General features: G+C 38.3%; 1 protein-coding gene and 1 long non-coding RNA gene across 11 annotated transcripts in view; one reads left to right on the top strand and one right to left on the bottom strand.

Annotated features, from left to right (window-relative positions):
- Positions 1 to 12298, bottom strand: part of LOC140333491 (uncharacterized) — a 127921-nt gene extending 115623 nt beyond the window's left edge. For 4 of the 5 annotated variants that reach the window (XR_011921373.1, XR_011921375.1, XR_011921374.1 and 1 more), the window contains exon 1: positions 3 to 140. This is a non-coding gene — a long non-coding RNA (uncharacterized lncRNA). Of the gene's footprint in view, positions 1 to 2; positions 141 to 8343; positions 8431 to 10600 lie in introns of those variants that run through there. The other variant, XR_011921376.1, reaches the window with a different exon arrangement.
- The window catches only part of ADCY4 (adenylate cyclase 4), a 66228-nt gene that overhangs the window by 270 nt on the left and 45076 nt on the right, over positions 1 to 20882 (top strand). The window contains exons 1-2 of one of the 6 annotated variants that reach the window (XM_072415155.1): positions 809 to 1009; positions 16489 to 16848. In XM_072415155.1, coding sequence (XP_072271256.1) covers positions 16666 to 16848 — 183 coding nt within the window. In that variant the 5' untranslated portion in view covers positions 809 to 1009; positions 16489 to 16665. Of the gene's footprint in view, positions 1 to 808; positions 1010 to 1344; positions 1805 to 12536; positions 12722 to 16286; positions 16380 to 16488; positions 16849 to 20882 lie in introns of those variants that run through there. The other 5 variants (XM_072415153.1, XM_072415154.1, XM_072415156.1 and 2 more) reach the window with 5 other exon arrangements.

Below are 20882 nucleotides of genomic sequence, written 5' to 3'. Positions count from 1 at the left end.
ACATGGGATTGAACTTGACTTGGAGGCTTCAGACAAGATGGACAACCAGGGAATAAGTTGGGGAGGAGGATGGTAGCAGACAGACACACATGGATGAAACCAGTTCTATGGAGAAAAGACAAGTTAGCTGAAAATTGGACACACAAGCAGAGATAAGACAGGCGCAGGATGCACAGGAGGGAATGGAAGGAAAGAGATAGACAGGGCGCTGTTTTGTCATCTTCCTTTGGGCTTGTTTCCAAATGAATCTGGTAATTAAAAATCAGCACAGATAAATTGGCTGCATCTAGTGGCGTGCTGCCACAACCGTCTCTTCCCCACATGTCTCCAATCATCCTCTCTCACACCTCTTGTGTGCTTGTCTATGTCCATCTCTTGCTCGTACACCTCCCTTTCCTTTCCGTCTTGCCTGCTTCTTACCTGTCACTTACAATTTCTCACCTGCTGTATAGAGCACTGGCTCTGCTGATATGTTAAAGCTTTGACTCATCTACCACTTACCTGCCTGGGTCTATCCTCCATACTTATAAACCTCTGTGGTGCCTCTCCTGCCTCCTCTTTTCATGTCATCTAATTAAAATTAAATCAAATGTCCCAGATATGGAGATAATTATGGATTCCTTTTGAGGAATCTGCACAATATCACACCTTAATTACTTGCAAACACATGACCTACCAGACTTAACTGCATTGCATCCCACTAAAGTCTTTTTAACCATTTCCTGTCACTAAGCTACAGAAACCCAATTGTGTGGCTTTGCTGGCATAGAATTGATCCCTGAATTGTTAATGGCATTTGATGACAAACATCACTGGGTACTTTTATACAGTGTCCTGGTGCCGGTCCCAGCAGCTCATCAGGTGATGCGATAATGTGTGGACACAACACAATATAATTATTATTTGAGTCTTTGTCTCTCACTATGCCGGCTTCCACCAGCAGACATAACTACAACCGATACCGGAGAAGCTGGTCTTACTTCTGGGCTTGCTTTGTCCTGGCAATGAGGTTAGTAAATTAGGAACAAGTAGAAATGGTTATGGGAATTTGTGATGAAAAGCTGATAACATTATTACAAGAGCAGGAAATAACTGTAGAAAGAAAATACAATTATGGCACAGGAGATACTTTTTAGAAGGCATGCAAAAGTGGACTAGCAGAGGAAAGTGCTTGGCAGGATGAAGGTATCATTCAGCGCTGGAATAGATTGTGATGTGAGACGGGAAGAAGGCGTCTGTCAGTACAGAAATAGACTGGACTTTAATACATGATGGAGGTTCTTTAGCTTGGCTGTGATTGTAGTGGGCTGGAAATGGAATGGAGTAATTCTTTGAAACTGACATGCTGAAGCAGAGCAGGAAGAGTTAAGGGATACACAGGAAACCACAGGGTGGGTCAGACATCAGACAACAAGAAACAAAGATGGAAAATACTAATAAACTCCGCTAATGACAACTAATTAGCTGTGCAAGGAACGAGGGGGGAGCAAGGGCATAGGGCAGAGTATTGACAGGGATACACCAATATTAAGGTGAGGCTTGGAAGCAATATCAAAAGACATACTAGAAAGGATATGAGTAGATACCCAGAGAAATAAGAGAAGGAAAGGTTTGTGAGCGAGAAGGAGGGAGAAGGTTTGGGGTGGGACTCTGAGCTTTGAAGATTCAGTCTAGAGGCAACCTGAAGGCAATCTGAGAAGAGGGCAGAAGGGAAAGCATAAAACTGACTACTGCTGTTATGTGTCTGGACGGCAAAGGCCTATACTAATCGGACAGGTGCTGGCACTTCAATCTTCATAAAAAGGTATTTAAAAAAAAAAATGTGCTCTGCTGATGCTGAGATTGCTCCTATAAGGGGGGGACATGCAAAGCATTCAATTCCGTTGTCTCAAACTGAAAAAACAGAATAAATGTATCAATCTAGATCAGTAGTAAGTAGCATGTGATATTCCATCTGGGGTGGAACTACAAGTGCTAGAAGACCATGGCTCGTACAGCATGCTCGAATTTGCCATTCCAGAGCAGCAAGGTTTTCACTGTGGTCTAGACTATTCATTCTGAAAAGTTGTCTTATAACGGCAGACAAGCGAGATTAGCGTGTAAGTGATGTTAGAGATTGGGATCTGAGCAGATTTTGGCATTTGTCTCAACAGTGAGGTAAGATAATTATTAAGCAAGCTGTGATTCAGGTGCGCACTGATCTTTTCTTATCTGGAAATAGATGTAATGATGGAAATTTTTAGAAACGGAATGATGGATATCACAGCTTGATACAGGGAAGTGGGAATATTTATACAGTGATACAAGAACAGTCATTAGCAAAAGCATACTACTGGAATGTTTAACTAGCTGTTCCCTGCCTGTCTGCTACACTAAACTGTGATTTTCCCAAAGGTTCTGTCACATCACTGTGTCCTGCTTTGGAAGAGAATGTTGCAAGAGAAATATTTGTTTATGTGCATTGATCAACAATAAACCTCCAAAATGTGTCTGATAACTATAGCATTAGATGCTAAAAGTGCTCAGGGTTTGATCGAACTTGTGGTTCAACAACTACCATATACAGACCACATACCTTATCTGTTAATCAATCAAAAATGGTAATAGTGCTCTGTATTGCCTTTTTGTATGCCATTTGTATAATGACATCTTGCTTCTGAAAGAATGCCTTCCCTAAATACTATCATAAATGTAAGGGTTAATAAATTAATTTTATATCAGGCTAAAATGAGGTAATGAAATGTGAAAACTTGGTTTAATGAAGTGCAAGGGATTACATACATACTGTGGTGGTTTCTATTCTCATGTATGTGGAAATCTAGTATTTGTCCAAAAACAGATGAATGGTTGAATAATTAGCCTTTGCTTTTCATTTTACTCTACCTGATTTGTTGATTTAGATTGTGTATACAGGTTTTTAGCATTTTTACTTCTTTGTTTAGTGGCTCTAACTATGTCTGTGCCCTCTGACATATGGGTGAAACACAAAGTAGTCCTGGTAAATAGGCAAAGATGTCATGTGTATAGTTCTAAATGTATTTGTTCTTGATCTAAAACTTATTGGTGAATTTAGCAAGTTGGGCATTGACATAACATAGTTTGCACATTATGTAGAAAAATGATATTATAATACCTTTCTCAGGTTAGGACTAGGGCAGATTATTGCTGTTGCTATGGAAAATAAGTTGACATGTTAAAAAAAAAAAAAAAAACTCTAGAACTGCATTCCGACTGGTTGCTGTGGGCAACACACTTTTACTTTCCTTCATGCTGAAACACCAATCTCTGTAGAGAAACAGGCTCAAAGACTTTGCAATTTCTACAAGTGATTTACAGACAACTAAAGACTTAAGATAGATGATGATTAATGCTGTAATAATTATTACAACAAATGTTTTACTTTTTATTTTTTTCTTCTTAAAGCATTTATGTGTACTTTCATGCTACACCAGATTACAGCTTTCTACAAATCCTCCTTTAAAATAATAAAATGGAGGGAAATATTTAATTGTATGCTAGCATGAACATGGCTGGGATAGTTGTTCAGCAAGTAAGTTAGAACAATAGGGAGGGACGGGTGTATTACGGAAATCCCTAATCTGACCATACACAGATGGAGCTGATCAGAGCAGATCCCATATCTGAACATTCTTTCAGCCTTTGCCCAATGAGAACATTTATTCCCCTATGTATGTCCACTTTACTATCTATAAGGCAGCTATGGAGAGTATTCATTTCTATACATTTCTTTATGAATGATAATTAAAAAAAATTGCAGCCAAAACTATTGGTGCTAGTACTACAATTCGTAACGATAGATGAATCAATGATTGCACGATCGGCAGCTTCAGTGTTTGTATGGTTGCTATTCTATCTAAATATGTCCTTACAATCTGTCTTTTAACACCTTTGACTTTGTAACTTTTGTTCTTATTAGTAGTTTAAAATATAGGTAAAGTTCTAGCACAAGTGATATTTAGCAACCGATACACAAAGGTTAGTTTGCAGGGTGTAGTAAGACAGATATGCTGAAGCCTTCAATAATAAATCATTTTTTCAGCGATCTGGTGACTTCTATACCACTAAAGCACAGACATCCCTGAAAAGCCTCACGTTCAGCAGGCATTTAACATGCTTCAGCAGGCATATACTATGCTTTTAGCTAGTGACTGCGGAGTTTAGCCCAATAGTCTGTTGGCAAAATGCCTGATGAAGCCTTTTAAATGCTTGTCAAAGTTATTGGCTGTCCTCGTGTAAGGTTCCCAGTCTAGAGCAGAAAAGGGTATAGGTAGTAATAGTGGAGTAGTGCTAAATCTGAAGTGAATACAATTATCCTCAATTTGGGAAACTGCCAACCCCAGATCAGTAAAAGGACAAACAAAATAGAGACAAAGGGGTTTTTTTTAGGGATAACTAGATACTGTATTCTATATCTATTTTTGCCAAAAAAAAAAACTGTTTGTTAGAGCAGAAAAGATCCTAAAGCAGAACTCCTGGCAGTTTTTACCTGTGCTAATGAAAACATGCTGCTAGTATTTTAGGAGGTTAACTTAATAATGTAGTAGCAGACAGTGGCCCAGTCTTTTTATTACCAGCGCTTGAGTTTGGAATGGCATATCACTTGTACAACACAGGACCACTAGTGGGCAATGGTCCTGCATTGTATATAATGATGTTTGCAAGAGAAGCGGTGATAAAAGTTGTCAGAGGCCAGCTAGAAGAGAGCCACCAATTTGTACCCTGCTCCATGCACATTGTGGTAAGGGGGTGCATGCAACACTGTTTCCTCTTGCAATTAGTAATTGAGAGGCCAAACGCCAGGCCCTTGAACAGGGGGTGTCAAACTCTGGCCCGCAACGTCCTTTTTTTGGCCCCAAAAGGATTCCTAAATATGAATACAGCTGGCCCGCCGCTGCATTGAAACAGTGATGCTACTACAATTCCCAGAATCACTTGCGTCTACAGACAAGCGGCCTCTGCGTGGCCCCACATTGGACTAGTTTATAGATGGAAATTGTAGTAGCGGTGCTATTTTAGTGAAGAGAGAGTTACAGCCACGCTACGCTATTTCAGTTTCATGTTTGGCCCGCAAGTTTGTCTAAGTTTAAAAGTTTGGCCCACTGTGTATTTGAGTTTGACACCCCTGCCCTAGAGCTATCTCAAGTGGCAAAAGAGAGGGACTTTAGCTTTGAGTAATTCACCTAATCTTGACTTTGCCCAGTACGAGGAAAATACAGGATCACTCTGTACTGAAGTCTTAGCAACCAGGCAACTGGTATTTCTGGAAGATCCACAATGACAGCCCAGTATTTCTTGGAGTACAAATGTTGTTTGTGCTTTTTTTTTTTTTTTTGCAAAAAGGAAGTTTTACTGTACATTTTTCTAGACAGATAAATAAAATACTTGAGAGGCTTATCAGGATATTTCACAAAAAAGAAATAGTAAATATGAGTGATACAAAACCTAGCTGTCCGTTTTTCCTGTCATAGTTATAACTGAATCGTTTTTCATAGGGCCGTGAGCATGAGTGGAGGGGAAAAATCTATTTGGGTGGCCTGCTAAGATGTACAATGATAAAATCCAGGACTGCTTATAGGAAGACTGAATATTTATTATGATGGCTTGATCATTATTTTTCTCTTTCTTGTGTTTGAAGATAAACTCCAGGCACAAGAAAAAGGCAAATAAATACAGCTATATAGTCATCAATTCATCAAATGTAATTTTGAAGGTATTCTTTTGTAAGCACCAAAACTTTAACTTGCTCTGTACAACAGAGAGTGAAGGAATGCCCAGGGTGTCAGTGTACTGCATGTATATATGCTTAAAAGGAACACGAAAAAAGGAGAGCATAATAGGCATAAAGATGTTCTCATCCGTCTGCTGCTGCTCGGTACAGATTCTAGATTATGTAGCCCAAGCCAAATGTAAAAGACTAGCATTAGTATATCTGTTGCGGTGTATTGTAGTGACATGCCATTGCAGATTGGTAAATGACTGCCTGCTAATGCCTACTGTGGTCTCTAATGGAGAGGACTCATTGGGTGCCTCTCACCCATCCCTATCTTCAAAGAACAGAACAGCTCTGTTGTCTGCACCACTGTCATTGGAAATGATCTCTAAAGATAATTTCTAGTGCCTATAATTGAATGTGCATGGAGTTTTATTGTCCAGTCAAGAGGTTGAGGGCAGGGTGGTGTCACCATAGTATTACATAATTGTAACAGAGAAAATGGTGCCCTATGTCTATTTAAATATCAGCACTGAATGGGCAAATACTTTGTGGGGTAAAACTGCAACCTGATATGTATTTCACTTACGTAAATGTTTATCTAGAGTTAATTTTTGAAATTATGGATGAGAACATGTATATTATACTCTTTACCTAAATCGCTTTATCAGCAAATATTCCCATTATATACTAAAACAAATTGAGTCCTAGAATTCTAGCTTCCTCTGCCAAGCAGAGGACCATTAAGAACTATTTTCAGTCAATGCATTTATTATTAAGCAAGAAGAGCTGATCATCCAGACTGCTGAGGGAAATCTACATGCTATTTTTTCAGAACCTGGAGGAAATCTGCCAACCCCAAAGCTACATTTTGTTAAACCACAAATAGTGCTTTTCAAACTCTATGGTTAAAGTTGAGGCAACACTGTGGTTTAACAATGTTTACATGTAGTTGGATGAAAATGGCTCAATCACAAAGCTCGTACAATGTACTAATATAGTCAGCATATTCCTTTTTATTACTATCTCAGCTCTGTATACCTCAGAAGTCTGTACTGGAGCAGTAAATGAAGCTCTTGCATTGGATTGATTCAGTAATGACCCCACTGCCAACTTATTGCTTTTACTTCAATAAGTATATAAGGCAATTACATTTTCCATTTAAAATGGTTGAGTAATTAAGAAGCCGTGCGACAGCCCTGCTACAGGGAATGTTCTGATTCAGGAATGGTTCAGTAACAATGATGATTAGTCTTGTAGCAAAGCTTTGCAGAAGGCTCTTGTTAGTGATAGGGAAGGGTAGGCGCCCAGATCTCATTAGTGGTATATTACTGATGGACGAAGCTTGAATATAACCTCACACGCAACAAATGCAGACAAGACCTCTGGGGGCTTGAAGAACAGCACTGATGCCTAGACATCTGTATGGCTACATTTATCATTTTTACCACTTTTATACAGAACTGTCACAATTGGCTTAGAAAGCACAAATAGGGGACCTATTGCACTTAAATTGCACATATGCTTCTGTGCTAAAAACAAGCATTTCATTCAGTCTTTGGGGCCACACTGATTTATTTGTTTTATGTGGTTCACATATGTAATAGGAAATTCCATGCATTCCAACTGTATTTTATTTGAAGTCAATGGAAGCATCAGAAGCTGACTGTAGACAGGTAGATATCTCAATGATAACTAAGATGTTCCCAATCTTCTTGTGATTTGACTAACCTGATTCGGCACACACACCACATGAAGGCTGGTTGAAATACAGAAAAGAGAATATGTGATCTATCATAGGGTGGTATTTACAAAGCTTTTTTTTTTTTCTTTTTTCTTGCACATGTTAGATGCATTGCTCATTCCAGTGTGGGCAGTAATACATAAAAGGTGTGATTTCATACACAAGCATTTGTGTTTTTTCTTTTTTTTTTGGGGGGGGGGGATATTTTTATTAGTTTATTTTTGCAATGTCAATTGAAAAGCTTTCTGAGTTAGCATTATGCATGTGATAGGTTCTCTTTAGGGACGCAGATAATACTCTCCTAGCTCCTATCCTAGCCAGTGCAAGCCAAGGTATCACAACTCTGTGGTCTTCTAACCCATTGGTCACCAACCTTTCTCACAGCAGGGCCCAGTACCTTTGAATAAAATTTTGCCGCGACCCGGTATGTGTACAGCTTACACTACTCTACTAATCTCAGCATCTCCGGCTCTCTTGTCAGCACACTCGCTGAAAATAGAGAGCTTGTGTGCTGTTAGGTGGCAGAGCTGCTGGGAATGGCAGAGAAGTGTAAGCCTTACATACATTGCTCTGCAATTCTCAGCAGCTCCTGTGTAAGCAGTGTGAGGAGAGACGACCGTGCTCGCGCTGGTTTCGCTCCTGCTGTCACACTGTCTCTAGATTTAGAGCAATGTAAGGAGGGCCGCTGCCGGTGCTTCTGCCTCCTGTCATTTGCTGCCCCCAACTCACCAGCCACAAACCAGCAGCGGTCCGCGGCCCGTGTTCTAATCATGTGTGTCAGGGGTCTCCTATACATTATTGGTCTACTAATGCTGGAATTTGCAAAAATACAAATCATTTCAATTCAAACACCAGCAACATAACTTACCTGAAATATGGACTCCATCAGATCTATGCGTATTTCAGGGTTACCTAGATGATTCACAAGCTGAAAAGCTGACTGCTTCTATTAGTCCTGTAAATAAGAATATGTAATTAGTTGTTTACTGGTTTCCTTTAATCCTGAGATGCCTTGTTTTCAGCTGATTGTATTATACCCAAAATAAATTATAAGCTGCATTTAAAAACAACCTTTCCATTAGATGATAATTCCAATCTGCCATCCATCACACTATCCTTAGTTGAATGCAGGGCAAAAATCAAATGTCCCTAGTGGATGATATAGTAGCCATATGCACTGGCATGTGGCTTATTACATTTCAGCTTCACTATCTAATCTGATAATAGAGGGGCAGATGAGATATTGCCCTACTACAAGAGAAGATTATCACCAGAATAGACCTGAAATTGTATAAGCAGCCATAGTAATCAGCTGCTGTAAAGGAAATGTTATGCATGTTGGGGTTAAGCAGGATCACCACATTTGCTCTTGATCTATTCAGTAGAAATGATTTACCTGGAAAATCACTTCAGACCATGATTACATACAACTGCAAATGGCAGTCATCTGAAAGTGCTAATAATACTCTTCAGCTTGGTTATGATCACGCTTATGTGTCTGGCATGACATCTACTACAAAATATTCATTCTTGTCATTCAAAATTATTATTTTGGAAAAGTCAACAGGGCTGTCTGTCTGGATATATGGAAATATTCCCATAAATCAGAGCACAGGGCTGTAATCTGGCACATACACACCTACGCATTGGAACATGTGCATTTTAAAACTCATTTGTATGCTTACACACACTTTTAACTTGTATGTCGGGTCATCATAAAAAAACACATTCAGTGCATTTCTACATGGGTTTTCAAGCTGAAAATGTTGCAAAAACATACAATGTTAGTCTGCCATGAATTCATTCTGCTTCTATAACTGCACCCCTCTCCACCACTTGACATGTGAACACCAATGTGTTGAGTTGTTTTTCTGTATACTGATGGACCTGGCTTTTCTAGCTGTTTGGCTTTAAGGTAGATTCAGACAAGGTGTTAACGTTTGATATTTTATTATTTATTTACAGTATTTTAATGATCATTTAGGTTTAGGTGTAACTGTGAAACTCTCAATTTTGTTACAATAATAAGGGATTATCCTGGGGGTACAAGGATATGGTATAGGTGTGCACTGTATACAGTGTATAGGCTCAAATTCTAATGCTCCATAAATTTTAAGATTAACTGCAATACCCAGTGTAATACAGCCACACTCATTATTTTTACTGTTGCTACAAAATGTTTTTGCTTAGGCTGTACCTATTTCAGCAGCTGTTTCTTGTATTTTCTCCTACAATTTACCAGACTTCTAGCTCTAACAAAAAAAGCAAAGCTCTGATCCTTTACAAAGATGTCAGAGGATGTGCAGGAAAACATCAGTTGTAAGGAACCTGTAGGCAATACGAAACACTGGTCCTTTGCTTAAGGCTGCATTTTTTGGGACTGTACTGCATAGTTCAGATGCCATTAACCATCTCATCATGTTATACACTTTCTGCATGAACATGAATGCTTACCTTAGCATTCCTGATAGCCAATGGATAAACAGAAGTACATCCTCTGTTACTATCAAATCATGGTGCAAGGTTTTATGCAGTCATTGTTTCTTCTAAACACTTTTCATAAGTGGTTTTGAGAGGTTTTATTTCTATTTAGGTCCTCAACTTGATGTGACGTTTTCTCCCCATTACAAAAGGGAGTAGGTGGACTTAGATGAGAAAAGTGGTACTTTTTGGAACACTACTTAGAACCACATATATATAATAATATAGAATATATAGAATAATATACTTTTAGTTTTGAATGTACCTTAAAAACAGGTCATAGATTCTAGAGAGCAGTTGGGCTTCCATTTGTAATCCAACTTCCCTTAAGGGCATTCCACAAAGTGTCAGCTCATCATGCTGTAACTGCTGGAGAGGGGAAAGTGCAGCAAGGAGTATTGCTTACAGGACATCGATCACTCCATCCTAAGTAAAAGGTACAAACTGAACTATGCAGTCGGGAAGCACCATATCTCATACATGGATGTGTAAACAGAACTATTGCCAAACATGAACAGGAGTCTAAATGTGCTTTCACAAGCACAATAAAAAAAGAAATTATGAGTAACTCCTTCTGCTTTACTAAAACATGCAGTCACTAAAATTACCATTCCTACGAGGAAACTAAGTTCTTGCTAACCTACCTGAAAGTGTTAGTTCTATGGCTGTCATGTTAATACTTGGTGTTAATGCTGCCAGATTGTGATCTCTGACCCACGTTTCTCCACAGGCATGTACTTAGAAGATTGGAAAGCTTGGTCTATGGGGAAAAAAACATATAGAACACTTATAGTCTGTTGGCTATGATGGGCAGATACAGAAAACTGAGAGTAATATAACAGTAATTGTCACTCTATGAGACAGAAAACAGTTGAGTAGTGTTTCTCAACCTTTTACATTCAAAACCCTTGAAAAAACTTTCTGGAACCCGTACAATAATTGCTATATCCACAGCTTGCAGTACATTAGTGGGAAGAATGCATCTTACATTGTTGCCAGTGGGAAAAATGTCACCCTGACAGATAGACAAAAAGTCCCTTAAACTGACCTGAGAGTCACAAATTGCTCAAAGAACCCCTAGCAACCTCTGGAGGAATCCTGCTCTATAGACCATAAGAGTGTAATAAGGAAAGAGCAGAGGAGCTAACAATCTAATGGGTTTAGTTGCTAAATACAAATATTCCCAAACGTATAGGTTGTAGGTTTGAGAGAAATACGAAAAGCGGAACTTAGGCTACACACAGTAGACATTTGTTACCTGACATGAACAATCATGACCGCCTTGGGTGAAAAACCAGCATGTGTATAGAAATCTCTTGGGTAGCAGATCACTAATTGGCTGACTGGGGGACACTGCTGTCATTTTCTATATAGGAGGATGTAGCAGGGTTTCTCTTGTTCACCTTTGCCCTCCACAGAACTGAATAGTTGTGTGTGTGTGTGTGTGTGTGTATAGTGCTCGGTTTACTGTCACTGGACACAATCATGAAAGACTGAAATTTGATGTGTGTACACAGCTTTCCAATCTACTGGGTATGAGGGATACAGAAGATTTATCTTGTGAAGGTTTTACTAGATATACAATGATCAGGATATAATCACATTCAACTGGACTTGGTATTGTAAAGATGTTTTACAGCCGATCCAAGCTGCTTCACCAGTGTAGGGATATGCCCCATATTATATCCACACCGCACAAACCCCTAATCCACATTCCATGAAAGACAATGAAGTGCAGAAAGCACAGGAGCTTACAGTCTATTTGGGACAGATACAAACACAGAAGCTTACAAATGAGAGCAGCCTTGCCTAAACTTTTCTCCCTAGAAATACATTAAAGGATGATCAGTGGGAAAATGGACCCTTTTTATTGATGGTTAGTGGGGGAGAAATACTGATGTACTGTTGTGAAAACAATGCCATACAGGCAGATAGGAGATCTCTGGTGTCCTGCAGCCGGCTGACATGTGGTTGTCCCCAGAACTATCAGGGACCATCACAATGGAGGGCTATCGGCTATTAATCACCCTGGATACCCCTGTGCTGGAAATGGCCGCGCTATAGCGTATGAGAGCAATACAGAAAACAGAAGATTTTATGACCTTTGTAACATTGGGGAACCCTTGAGGATAATGAAGCTAAAAAGTCTGTGGAGCCCATATATAACACGTGGTGTGCCAAGGTCTGGCCATGATAGCAGTGTAGATGCCCCCCTCTCCCAGTATGGTATACTCCAGTGTCCGCGGCCTTCCCCTGAGGATAATACACAGCGGGCGAGGGGATTCCTCTGTCCCATACTATTCTCCCATCAACACAACTCTACGCAGCCACACAGCAAATTGTCACACAAGGTTTACAAAGCCCACAGCCTGCCAATAGAAATAATAATAATCAGCCGCCCGGCCCTGTAGTGCGGAGACACAAGTCAGGGAGCTCAGAGAGCCTTTAATCCCTCACACCCCCCCCCCCCCCCTCATTATTTCTCAGCCACTCCACTCCGATCAAAGTTCTCTTCCGTTCTTGTATCACTAGGTAGTAGTTGGCTGCCTGGGAAGCCGTGGCGACATCCCGTCCCCCGCTTCCTCCCGAGCACCGCGCTTCACCTCCGCCAAGTGCCCGGCTCAGGGATTGGACCGTACCACTGAGCACTGCGCGCGGGGGGAGCCGGGGGTGCTATTGATTCTCCAACTTTATCTTAACACACGCTGAACTCTCCACAACAAGAGGCAAAGAGCAGGGCATGGGCTGCTTCACCGTGCAGGGAGGTCAGTGTCATGTGTGACAAGCTACAGCTACATTATATCAGGGCTGTCTGCTGCTGCTGCAAAACTTTGTTCTCACAATGTGTTCTGGTGTTTGTGTGTGTGTGATATATGTGTGTGTGTGTGTGTGTGATATAAATATATATATATATATGTGTGTGAGTGAGTGTGATATATGTGTGTGTGTGTGTGTGTGATATAAATATATATATATATATGTGTGTGAGTGAGTGTGATATATGTGTGTGTGTGTGTGTGTGTGTGATATAAATGTGTGTGAGTGAGTGTGATATATGTGTGTGTGTGTGTGTGTGTGTGATATAAATATATATATATATGTGTGTGAGTGTGATATATGTGTGTGTGTGTGTGTGTGTGATATAAATATATATATATGTGTGTGTGTGATATAAATATATATATATGTGTGTGATATGTGTGTGTGTGTGTGTGTGATTGATATATATATATATATATATATATATATATATGTGTGTGTGATATATATATATATATATATGTGTGTGTGTGTGTGTGTGTGAGATATATATATATGTGTGTATGATATGAATATATATGTGTGTGTTATATATGTGTATGATATGAATATATATGTGTGTTATATATGTGTGTGATATAAATATATATGTGTGTTATATATGTGTGTGTGTGATATAAATATATGTGTGTGTGTGTGTGATATATATATTTGTGTGTGATTGATATTTATATATATATGTGTGTGTGTGATATATATATATATATATATATATGTGTGTGTGTGTGTGTGTGTGAGATATATATATTTGTGTGTGATTGATATTTATATATATATGTGTGTGTGTGATATATATTTGTGTGTGTGATATATATTTGTGTATGTGTGTGTGATCTATATTTGTGTGTGTGTGTGTGATTATATATATGTGTGTGTGTGCATAATAAAAATTAAAAAATAAATTTATATGTATGTATGTGTGTGTCAGTGTGATATATATATGTGTGTGTGTATAATAAAAATTAAAATTTATATGTATGTATGTATGTATGTGTGTAAATATATATATGTGTGTATGAGTGAATTTGTGAAGGCTTGCTGCATCTATCTCAGGCACCCCTGGGGGTAAGTATACGACAGGCTGAGGAATCGTGCTCCACATTAGCCATTGTGTCCTAGATTTGCCAGTACAGTTTTTTCTTCTTTTTTTTCCATTTTTTGGCCATCTTTTTGAAAGCTAATCTTTGTAGAATTGAAAGTTTTATTAATGTGAATAGAATTTCTTGGAATGGACATCTATTAGAATTTAATGCACTGGAAGGTAAAAGGAAGTGACAACTCTGACAAAAGCTATAGCATGTAATGTAGTCTGATCAGTGGAGGATCTGAAGCATGTATAGATTGGATGAAGAATACCAGATCACACGGGTAATGTGTGTATGTGTGCCGAGAAGTAATTGCGGAAAAGCTTTTTAAATAGTACACAATGAAAAGAATGCAATCCGGGGCTTTGTGAACGGCATGATTCTCTGCAGATCAGATCAGGAATATTCATGCTCATATTCAGGTGAATTTCAAGCACAAGAGTTTCTTTAAAAAATAAATGCGGTATAAAATAATAAATCTTTTTATTCCAAGGAATTGAGCTTTGACCACCTGCTATTTCCATTGTGACTGGAAAAACTGACATCATTGATTGGACAGTCCGATGTAGCAGCAGAGAGAACCATTTGTATGGGAGAGCTGTGCTAATATTATATTGGCCTGAGGCTATATGTGGCCCTTCTCTGTCGCCTTGGGCATAAACTAATGTTTTTCTAAAGGTGATTTTCCTTGACACTTCATGATGATCTGTTCCTGTCTTTAGGATGTGATGGAGACCTAAAGGGATCTTCTACCTTTTTAGCTTTGCCAAACGCTATTTAAGCAACCATTGGATTCTTATACCAAGTCTGCTTTCTCCGGCCACCTATGGCAGATGTTATGATGGGGCGTCTTCCCCCTTGGGTAGATGTTTTATTATAAGGCTTACTTTCTATTTAGGGTAGAAATTTATGAATCATGATGCCTAAAATAATTGGTACAGCATTTCACTTATCGCAATTAATAAATGTGAACTGGTCCTAAGTGGCACTATTTTCCAGTCTAATTTGGCATCCTTTTCCATTTCATTAGAACTGTAGATCTGATTGCAACCTTTTCCTTGTGCACCTTTGTTGAGATATACACTGTATATATAATAGTTGTACCAGCAATCCAACAGTGTCAGGCAAGTCGTTATGTGACCTACCTAAGAATAAATTAATAGACAGCCCAATGTTGAGCTTTAAATTTAAATCTATGAATTGCATAAAGTAAGGTGCATTCTTCTTCTCATTTTAACTAAAATATTCAAAGACCATCATCTTTGATATAAATATATAAACCCACACACATATAAATATATTGTAAACAGTAATCCAGGTCATTAGTTTGCAGAAATCTCTCCCTTCCCATTGAACTGTAAAAAAATATTATCCAGGCTGGAAGCAAACTTTCCACCTCATGTTCCAGATATTCAGGAATATATTCTCTGTTCATTGTGTAATTATTTTAATTTAAGTGGCCTCATTCCATCTAAATGGATGATTATTGTATCAGTGCATTCACATCTGCCATTCCATGAATTACATTTTATCATATCTGTTGTCTTTTAAATAGAAGTAAAATTTTGAGGAAAAAAATCAATCTATTCCCCCAACTTTAGTACATGACAGCGATGATGATGAACTTCTGCCTTTCACAATAAATTGAGGATAAGTTGGGTTAAAATGAATTTTTCTATTTGAGGTTATTTGGATAATGGGTTGAAGGGGTTTAAAAATAAGACCCTAATATGCTTTATATTGTAGAGCCACACCTTGTCATAAGGTATCCTACAAAATTGAATTTTTGATAATCGGTTTAGTAAGGGCAGGTATATTTTCAGGTGGGGTTGGAGATTGTTTATCCTCACGTATTGCTCTGATATTTAGATTTCCTCCTTACATTCTTCTTGTCTTAGTGACTGTGGTCACCAGACAAATAAAGGGAATGACTCACACTGAAGCTGAATTTCCCAAATATAACGCACACACGAATGCACCTCTTTATTAATCAATATATCCTTACATTTATTTTGAAGGACTAGCTAGTGGAAATGCCCAGCATAGACCTGTACAGCAGTGCTCAGGGAGGGTGAGGAAATAGCAACACAAAAAGCACTGTAAGAGGAAGCATGCAGAGTGACAGACATGAGCTCATTAGTCTTCTGCTTCTTTTTTGACTGTTCAGTCACAGGCTGGGGTAGAGAGATTTGTAAGTGGAAATTATTTGCAGTTACTATTTTCAGGATGCATACCATGTAATGCTAAAACTAACAGATGTGTATTACCTTTTTACAAAGATTTACTCCCACTGATAGTGCCACGTCATGTTTGAGATGTCAGCTCAGAAGTAGTCCAGTCATATTAAGTTCTGTACTTGTCCAGTTATTGGGTTTACCAATGTCTGGCACAGATCAGCCCTCCTGCTGTGGACTTTCTCCTTGTTACAGACTATCACAGTCAGGGTGATCGGAGGGAGAGAATAGACTGAGTAAATGCCTCCTCTTGTCTATAGCAGTCTCATTATCAAATTAAAGAGGTACAACTCTGGTGGACATTGATTACACAGCTAAAAATGTGATTGTTTGATCAGAATCCTAGAGGAGAAGCTGAAATGATCATCTAAACATCTGATTTTATTTTTTTAGATCCCACTTTGGATTGAACCTCCTGTAATTTCTCATCGCAATGTCTTATCTATGGAGATCTTACAACTCTGTTTCTGGACCTTTGTGATGGACCCTAAATTATGCTTCATACTCTTCTACCAGTTCTGCAGTGTACCAGCTTGTTCCAGGAGAAAAAGACAGAGATAGTGAATACAGATGCCCGAGATCAGCAGGGCTCACCTGGGCCCTTACTCTGCACGATGTTCCAGGGAAAAGGAAGGCCTTTTTTATGAGTCCTACTACCGCTTGCGGCAACAATATCCAGTAATCCTTCTCTTGCTGCTCATTGTCCTGACAATATGTTGTGCTCTTATAGTCATCACCTTTGGCACAGGGCGGGTAAGTAGCCTCTCATTTTTTAATGTTGTATAGCCATAGTTTTACACAATCCAACAACAAAGTGTTTTGGATAGAACCCTGCTCTCAATATAAGTACAATGGTGGACATTTATCAATTCTGTTGCACAACAAGGCAATGCTAACAGGCGCGAGTGATTTTTTTTTTTTTTTTTTTAGCAAACTTAGGCTATGTTCACATTGGTCATGAGGTTATGTTATGTTTACCGCTTCCTCATGCTAGCGAGAAGATAATACATGGAGCTTCTCCCTGGAGCAGCTCCATAGAAAATGAATGGGTGCGGCATTGGTACCACTCACCGCCCCAGCTGTCAGACCTGCAGATCCTGGTTCTTTAGAAAGTTTGTGTGATGTAATATTAGTGACTGAGCACCTTGCCAGCCGTGCCAAACAGGATTGCTCGATTCCGAGACAGATCTGTGTCTGATGACTTCCTCAAGTTTGATGAAGGTTTTGAAGTCATCCCAAAAGGTTCCTTTTTATTTTAAAACTAAACTAATTTTACCCAACAAAAGGTATCATTTAGGAGCCAGACTTGCTGCATCATTCCCTATTTAATGTACAGCGCTGCGGAATATGTTAGTGTTATATAAATACTGTTTTATATTAATAAAATGTCTGGTATGGTAAAACACTCTGCTACTGCTATGATGGAAGCTTGAATTGTAAATTCCTTGTTTGCACTAGAGTAGAACAACAGAATCAAATGCAGACCACTTCGTAATTCAGCGACTGCCTAGGAATATCTGTTTTGTTTTCAGTAATAAATTTGTTGCAGACCTTTACAAACTCTGTCTCTGTTGGTTGTGTAGAAGGGCAGTCCCAGGGGGTAGCAAAACACTGTAAACCTGACTTTGCTGAACAAAGACATATTCTGATTTTCATCAAACTGTGTGGCTGATATGCTTGATAAATGTCCCCCTATGTGTCAATTACTAGACTTGTAGTTGTCCTTCAGGGAATATTATTATAAGGTAAAGTATCACCAAATTGAGGGCCCTTGAGCTTCAAAGAACAAAAAACCTGAATGTCTGAAACATGTCTGTTATGTACATTATCTTAAGCCTCTTTATCTTCTCTTGTTCCTTAGTTATGAAAAAGTAAAAGAATTTTGTTGATCTTATGTGGGGTAGAGGTGAGAAAGCTTAAGGCAGTTTAAAATGGTTTAGGATTACTGACCTATTTGAGCCTGACCATCCACTAAGAACCAAGTACCAACTTGCTCTCCCTTTTAAGAGTTTGTTGCAGCTTTTTTGGTGTTTTTTTCCCTTAATAGTTTTAATTGGTTTTGGCTTTAACCCCTCCTCATTTAGTGGACACCTGTCTGGAGCTTGTGCTGAAGACTGGGATTTAGACAATGTTGTAACAATATTGGGTTCTTCCAGACTACGTAATTTACAGTTCTGTTGGTTCTGTAAAGATAATATGCTGTTTGACATTAAAGAGTGGTCTTTGGTCCTGCCTAATCAAAGAAAATGGTCTTGTTTATAATGTTGGTGTGGCCACCTATTGCTGGTGCCACTTTTGATATGTTGGTGTAGTGTTGTGCTATGTTTGTGTTTGGTGCCTTTTTTAATTTTAATACAAGGTCATAGTAGCCTTTAAAATCTGGCTGTGCCAATAGTGCTTTTCATGGTGTAACCATATATCATTAAATGTTGCAAGATGTTCATAAAAAATGGAAGCTGCCATATCTTTGCATACCAGAATAGTGGTGCATGAGTTTTCCAATAATCCTAATGAATATACCTGCCTTAAATATGGCTAATTGATGATTTTTGAAGGAACTTTACTATTAGAAGAACTGTATGCTATTGTAGCAGTGCTATACACTGTATTTTCTTCATGTAAACTAATACATATATGTAACACAGTTTTACGTTTCTATTCTGGTCACTCATCCATGCCACACAAAATAGACAGGATGGTATTGCCATTCATTGTTGCAATTTTTCTGTCTTCTGTGTCACCTGTCTCTAAATTGCACTTTGTATTAGGTTTCGTAGGTTATATCTATGTTTCTCCTCCTTTTATGCTACATAAACCCTTCCCTTAGCAGTGCGTAACAATCTTGACAGTATTGTTCATAATATAACAGTAGACCTGTTTGGGTGGTGGTGCAGAGCCATTTGTTAGAAACCTGAATTCATATTTTGCAGATTACAATTAAAAACACATCTATTGGTATCATAAATTGCTAAAACCGGATCCTTTTAGGATTTTATTCTAGTTGATCATTTAGTCCAACTCTCAACCTTTTTTCCCCTTTAATCTAAAGTTAATCAAGTTGGTTGAAATTATCAACAAGAGGTTCTAATTTTGCTACTGATGATACTAATAGATGTGCCAACAACCTTTTTTCTTTTTTTTCTTCTTTTTTTCTTCTTTTTTTTGCTTTTTTCAGAAAGAAACGATCCTGAGGAAGTTTATCTAGGGAAAAAAAATGCTAAGCAAGCAGAATCTTTACCAACAAGGGTGGCCTTGGCCTTCCCAACACATCTGTACTATCATTGAGTACAGTTAATGAGTCATTACCTGGAATAAGGGAACAAAGGACAAGCTGTGGGTTTCCTTGAGAAAAAAAACTCTAGCAGCCCATCCTTCTTGGCTTGATTCAGATAGAGGCCTGTTCTATTCTACTTCCCTGCTAACCCTAAACACTATAAGTGTCTGATGAATATAAGATACTTTTCTCACCCCCATTATTTCCCTTATCACTGTTAGGAGGTTATAAAGATTTGTACAATAATGGATGTACGTAGAAAGTACTTTTCGGGCATGATTGGGAATCAGGTTGACCTAATTGCTGGGTCACCAACTTACCAAAAAATCAATACCACACTTATTTTTTATTATGACTTGCGACGGACAGGTTGGAATACTTCTCCATTTCACTTCCTATGGACCAAAGCAACTTTTATTACTTCTAAGGACCTGTTTATGTTAATATGTAAAAAAAAATGCTATATATACTGTTTTGTTCGTGCAACAAAAATCATTACAAATTTACAAAAAAGCACTTTTCAATGTTGATCAGTGTTGGGGAAGATTATAATAAGTACATATATATAAATATAATACAAATATATTTTAAGGTTTTATTTCAATAACTTGATGAATAACACCATAAATACAAAGGTAATTCAAGACATGCGCTGTGATTTTCTATCAATGTTATTTTTGATCAATATAACAGTGAATATGATTGATGTGAAACTGATCCTTGTAATCAGCTACAATATATTATGTATTATCCCCTTGTTCAATACGAAATCAGTATTGCCATTTTCACAAAAATAAATAACTCAAATTAAATATTGATCGTGACCCAAAAGGCAGGTTTCAATTTCAATCCACTGGTTAACCAACAGAAAACAAATTCCTTGCCCAATTAATTTTTTTATTAACATTCTGTCAAAAAGTCGATTTTTAATGAGATTTGTAATTCCAACCCTCTCAAATGATTTTCGAATCTACATTTTTGTCTAATTGAAAATATTGCATTCTGGGAGTCTGGCTTAACAATGTTACTCCATATTTCTCTGTCTAGCATATGTGTAGGATTTATAAACACTTCTGTCATGTTTTTTTTTGACAGAAACTGCTAGAATATCAAATCATCCTGAGAGCCAGGAATTGCAAGCAAGGGAAAGAGTGTCAGCAGAAGTACTTTATGTACTATACACACCCTGTGTACTTTTTATGACGTAAATATATTCCTTAACACTAGAAAGTGGAAATGTACAACCGGAGAGTCAACTGGCAGAAACAATTGTGAACCTTTTAAATTAAAGTTGATCATCATTTTAAACAAAGTTGATTAATTTATGACTAGCTTAAATTAGAACCTTCACAAAAAATCACTTGCCTTCGTAAATCCTTTGATCCATCCATAAACTAAGCCTAGTGAGTCCTGTGCATGTGTCTCAGCTTTCTCTTTCCGTTGCCCGCCATTGCATCCAGTGCGGCCATCTTCCTTTTGCACTACAAAGGAGCGAGATTTGGTGACATGTATT

This window comes from Pyxicephalus adspersus, chromosome 6, assembly GCF_032062135.1.
Source record: "Pyxicephalus adspersus chromosome 6, UCB_Pads_2.0, whole genome shotgun sequence".
NCBI lineage: Eukaryota > Metazoa > Chordata > Amphibia > Anura > Pyxicephalidae > Pyxicephalus > Pyxicephalus adspersus.
Note: the sequence above shows the minus strand (reverse complement) of the source record. Positions and strands in the feature narration are given on the sequence as shown.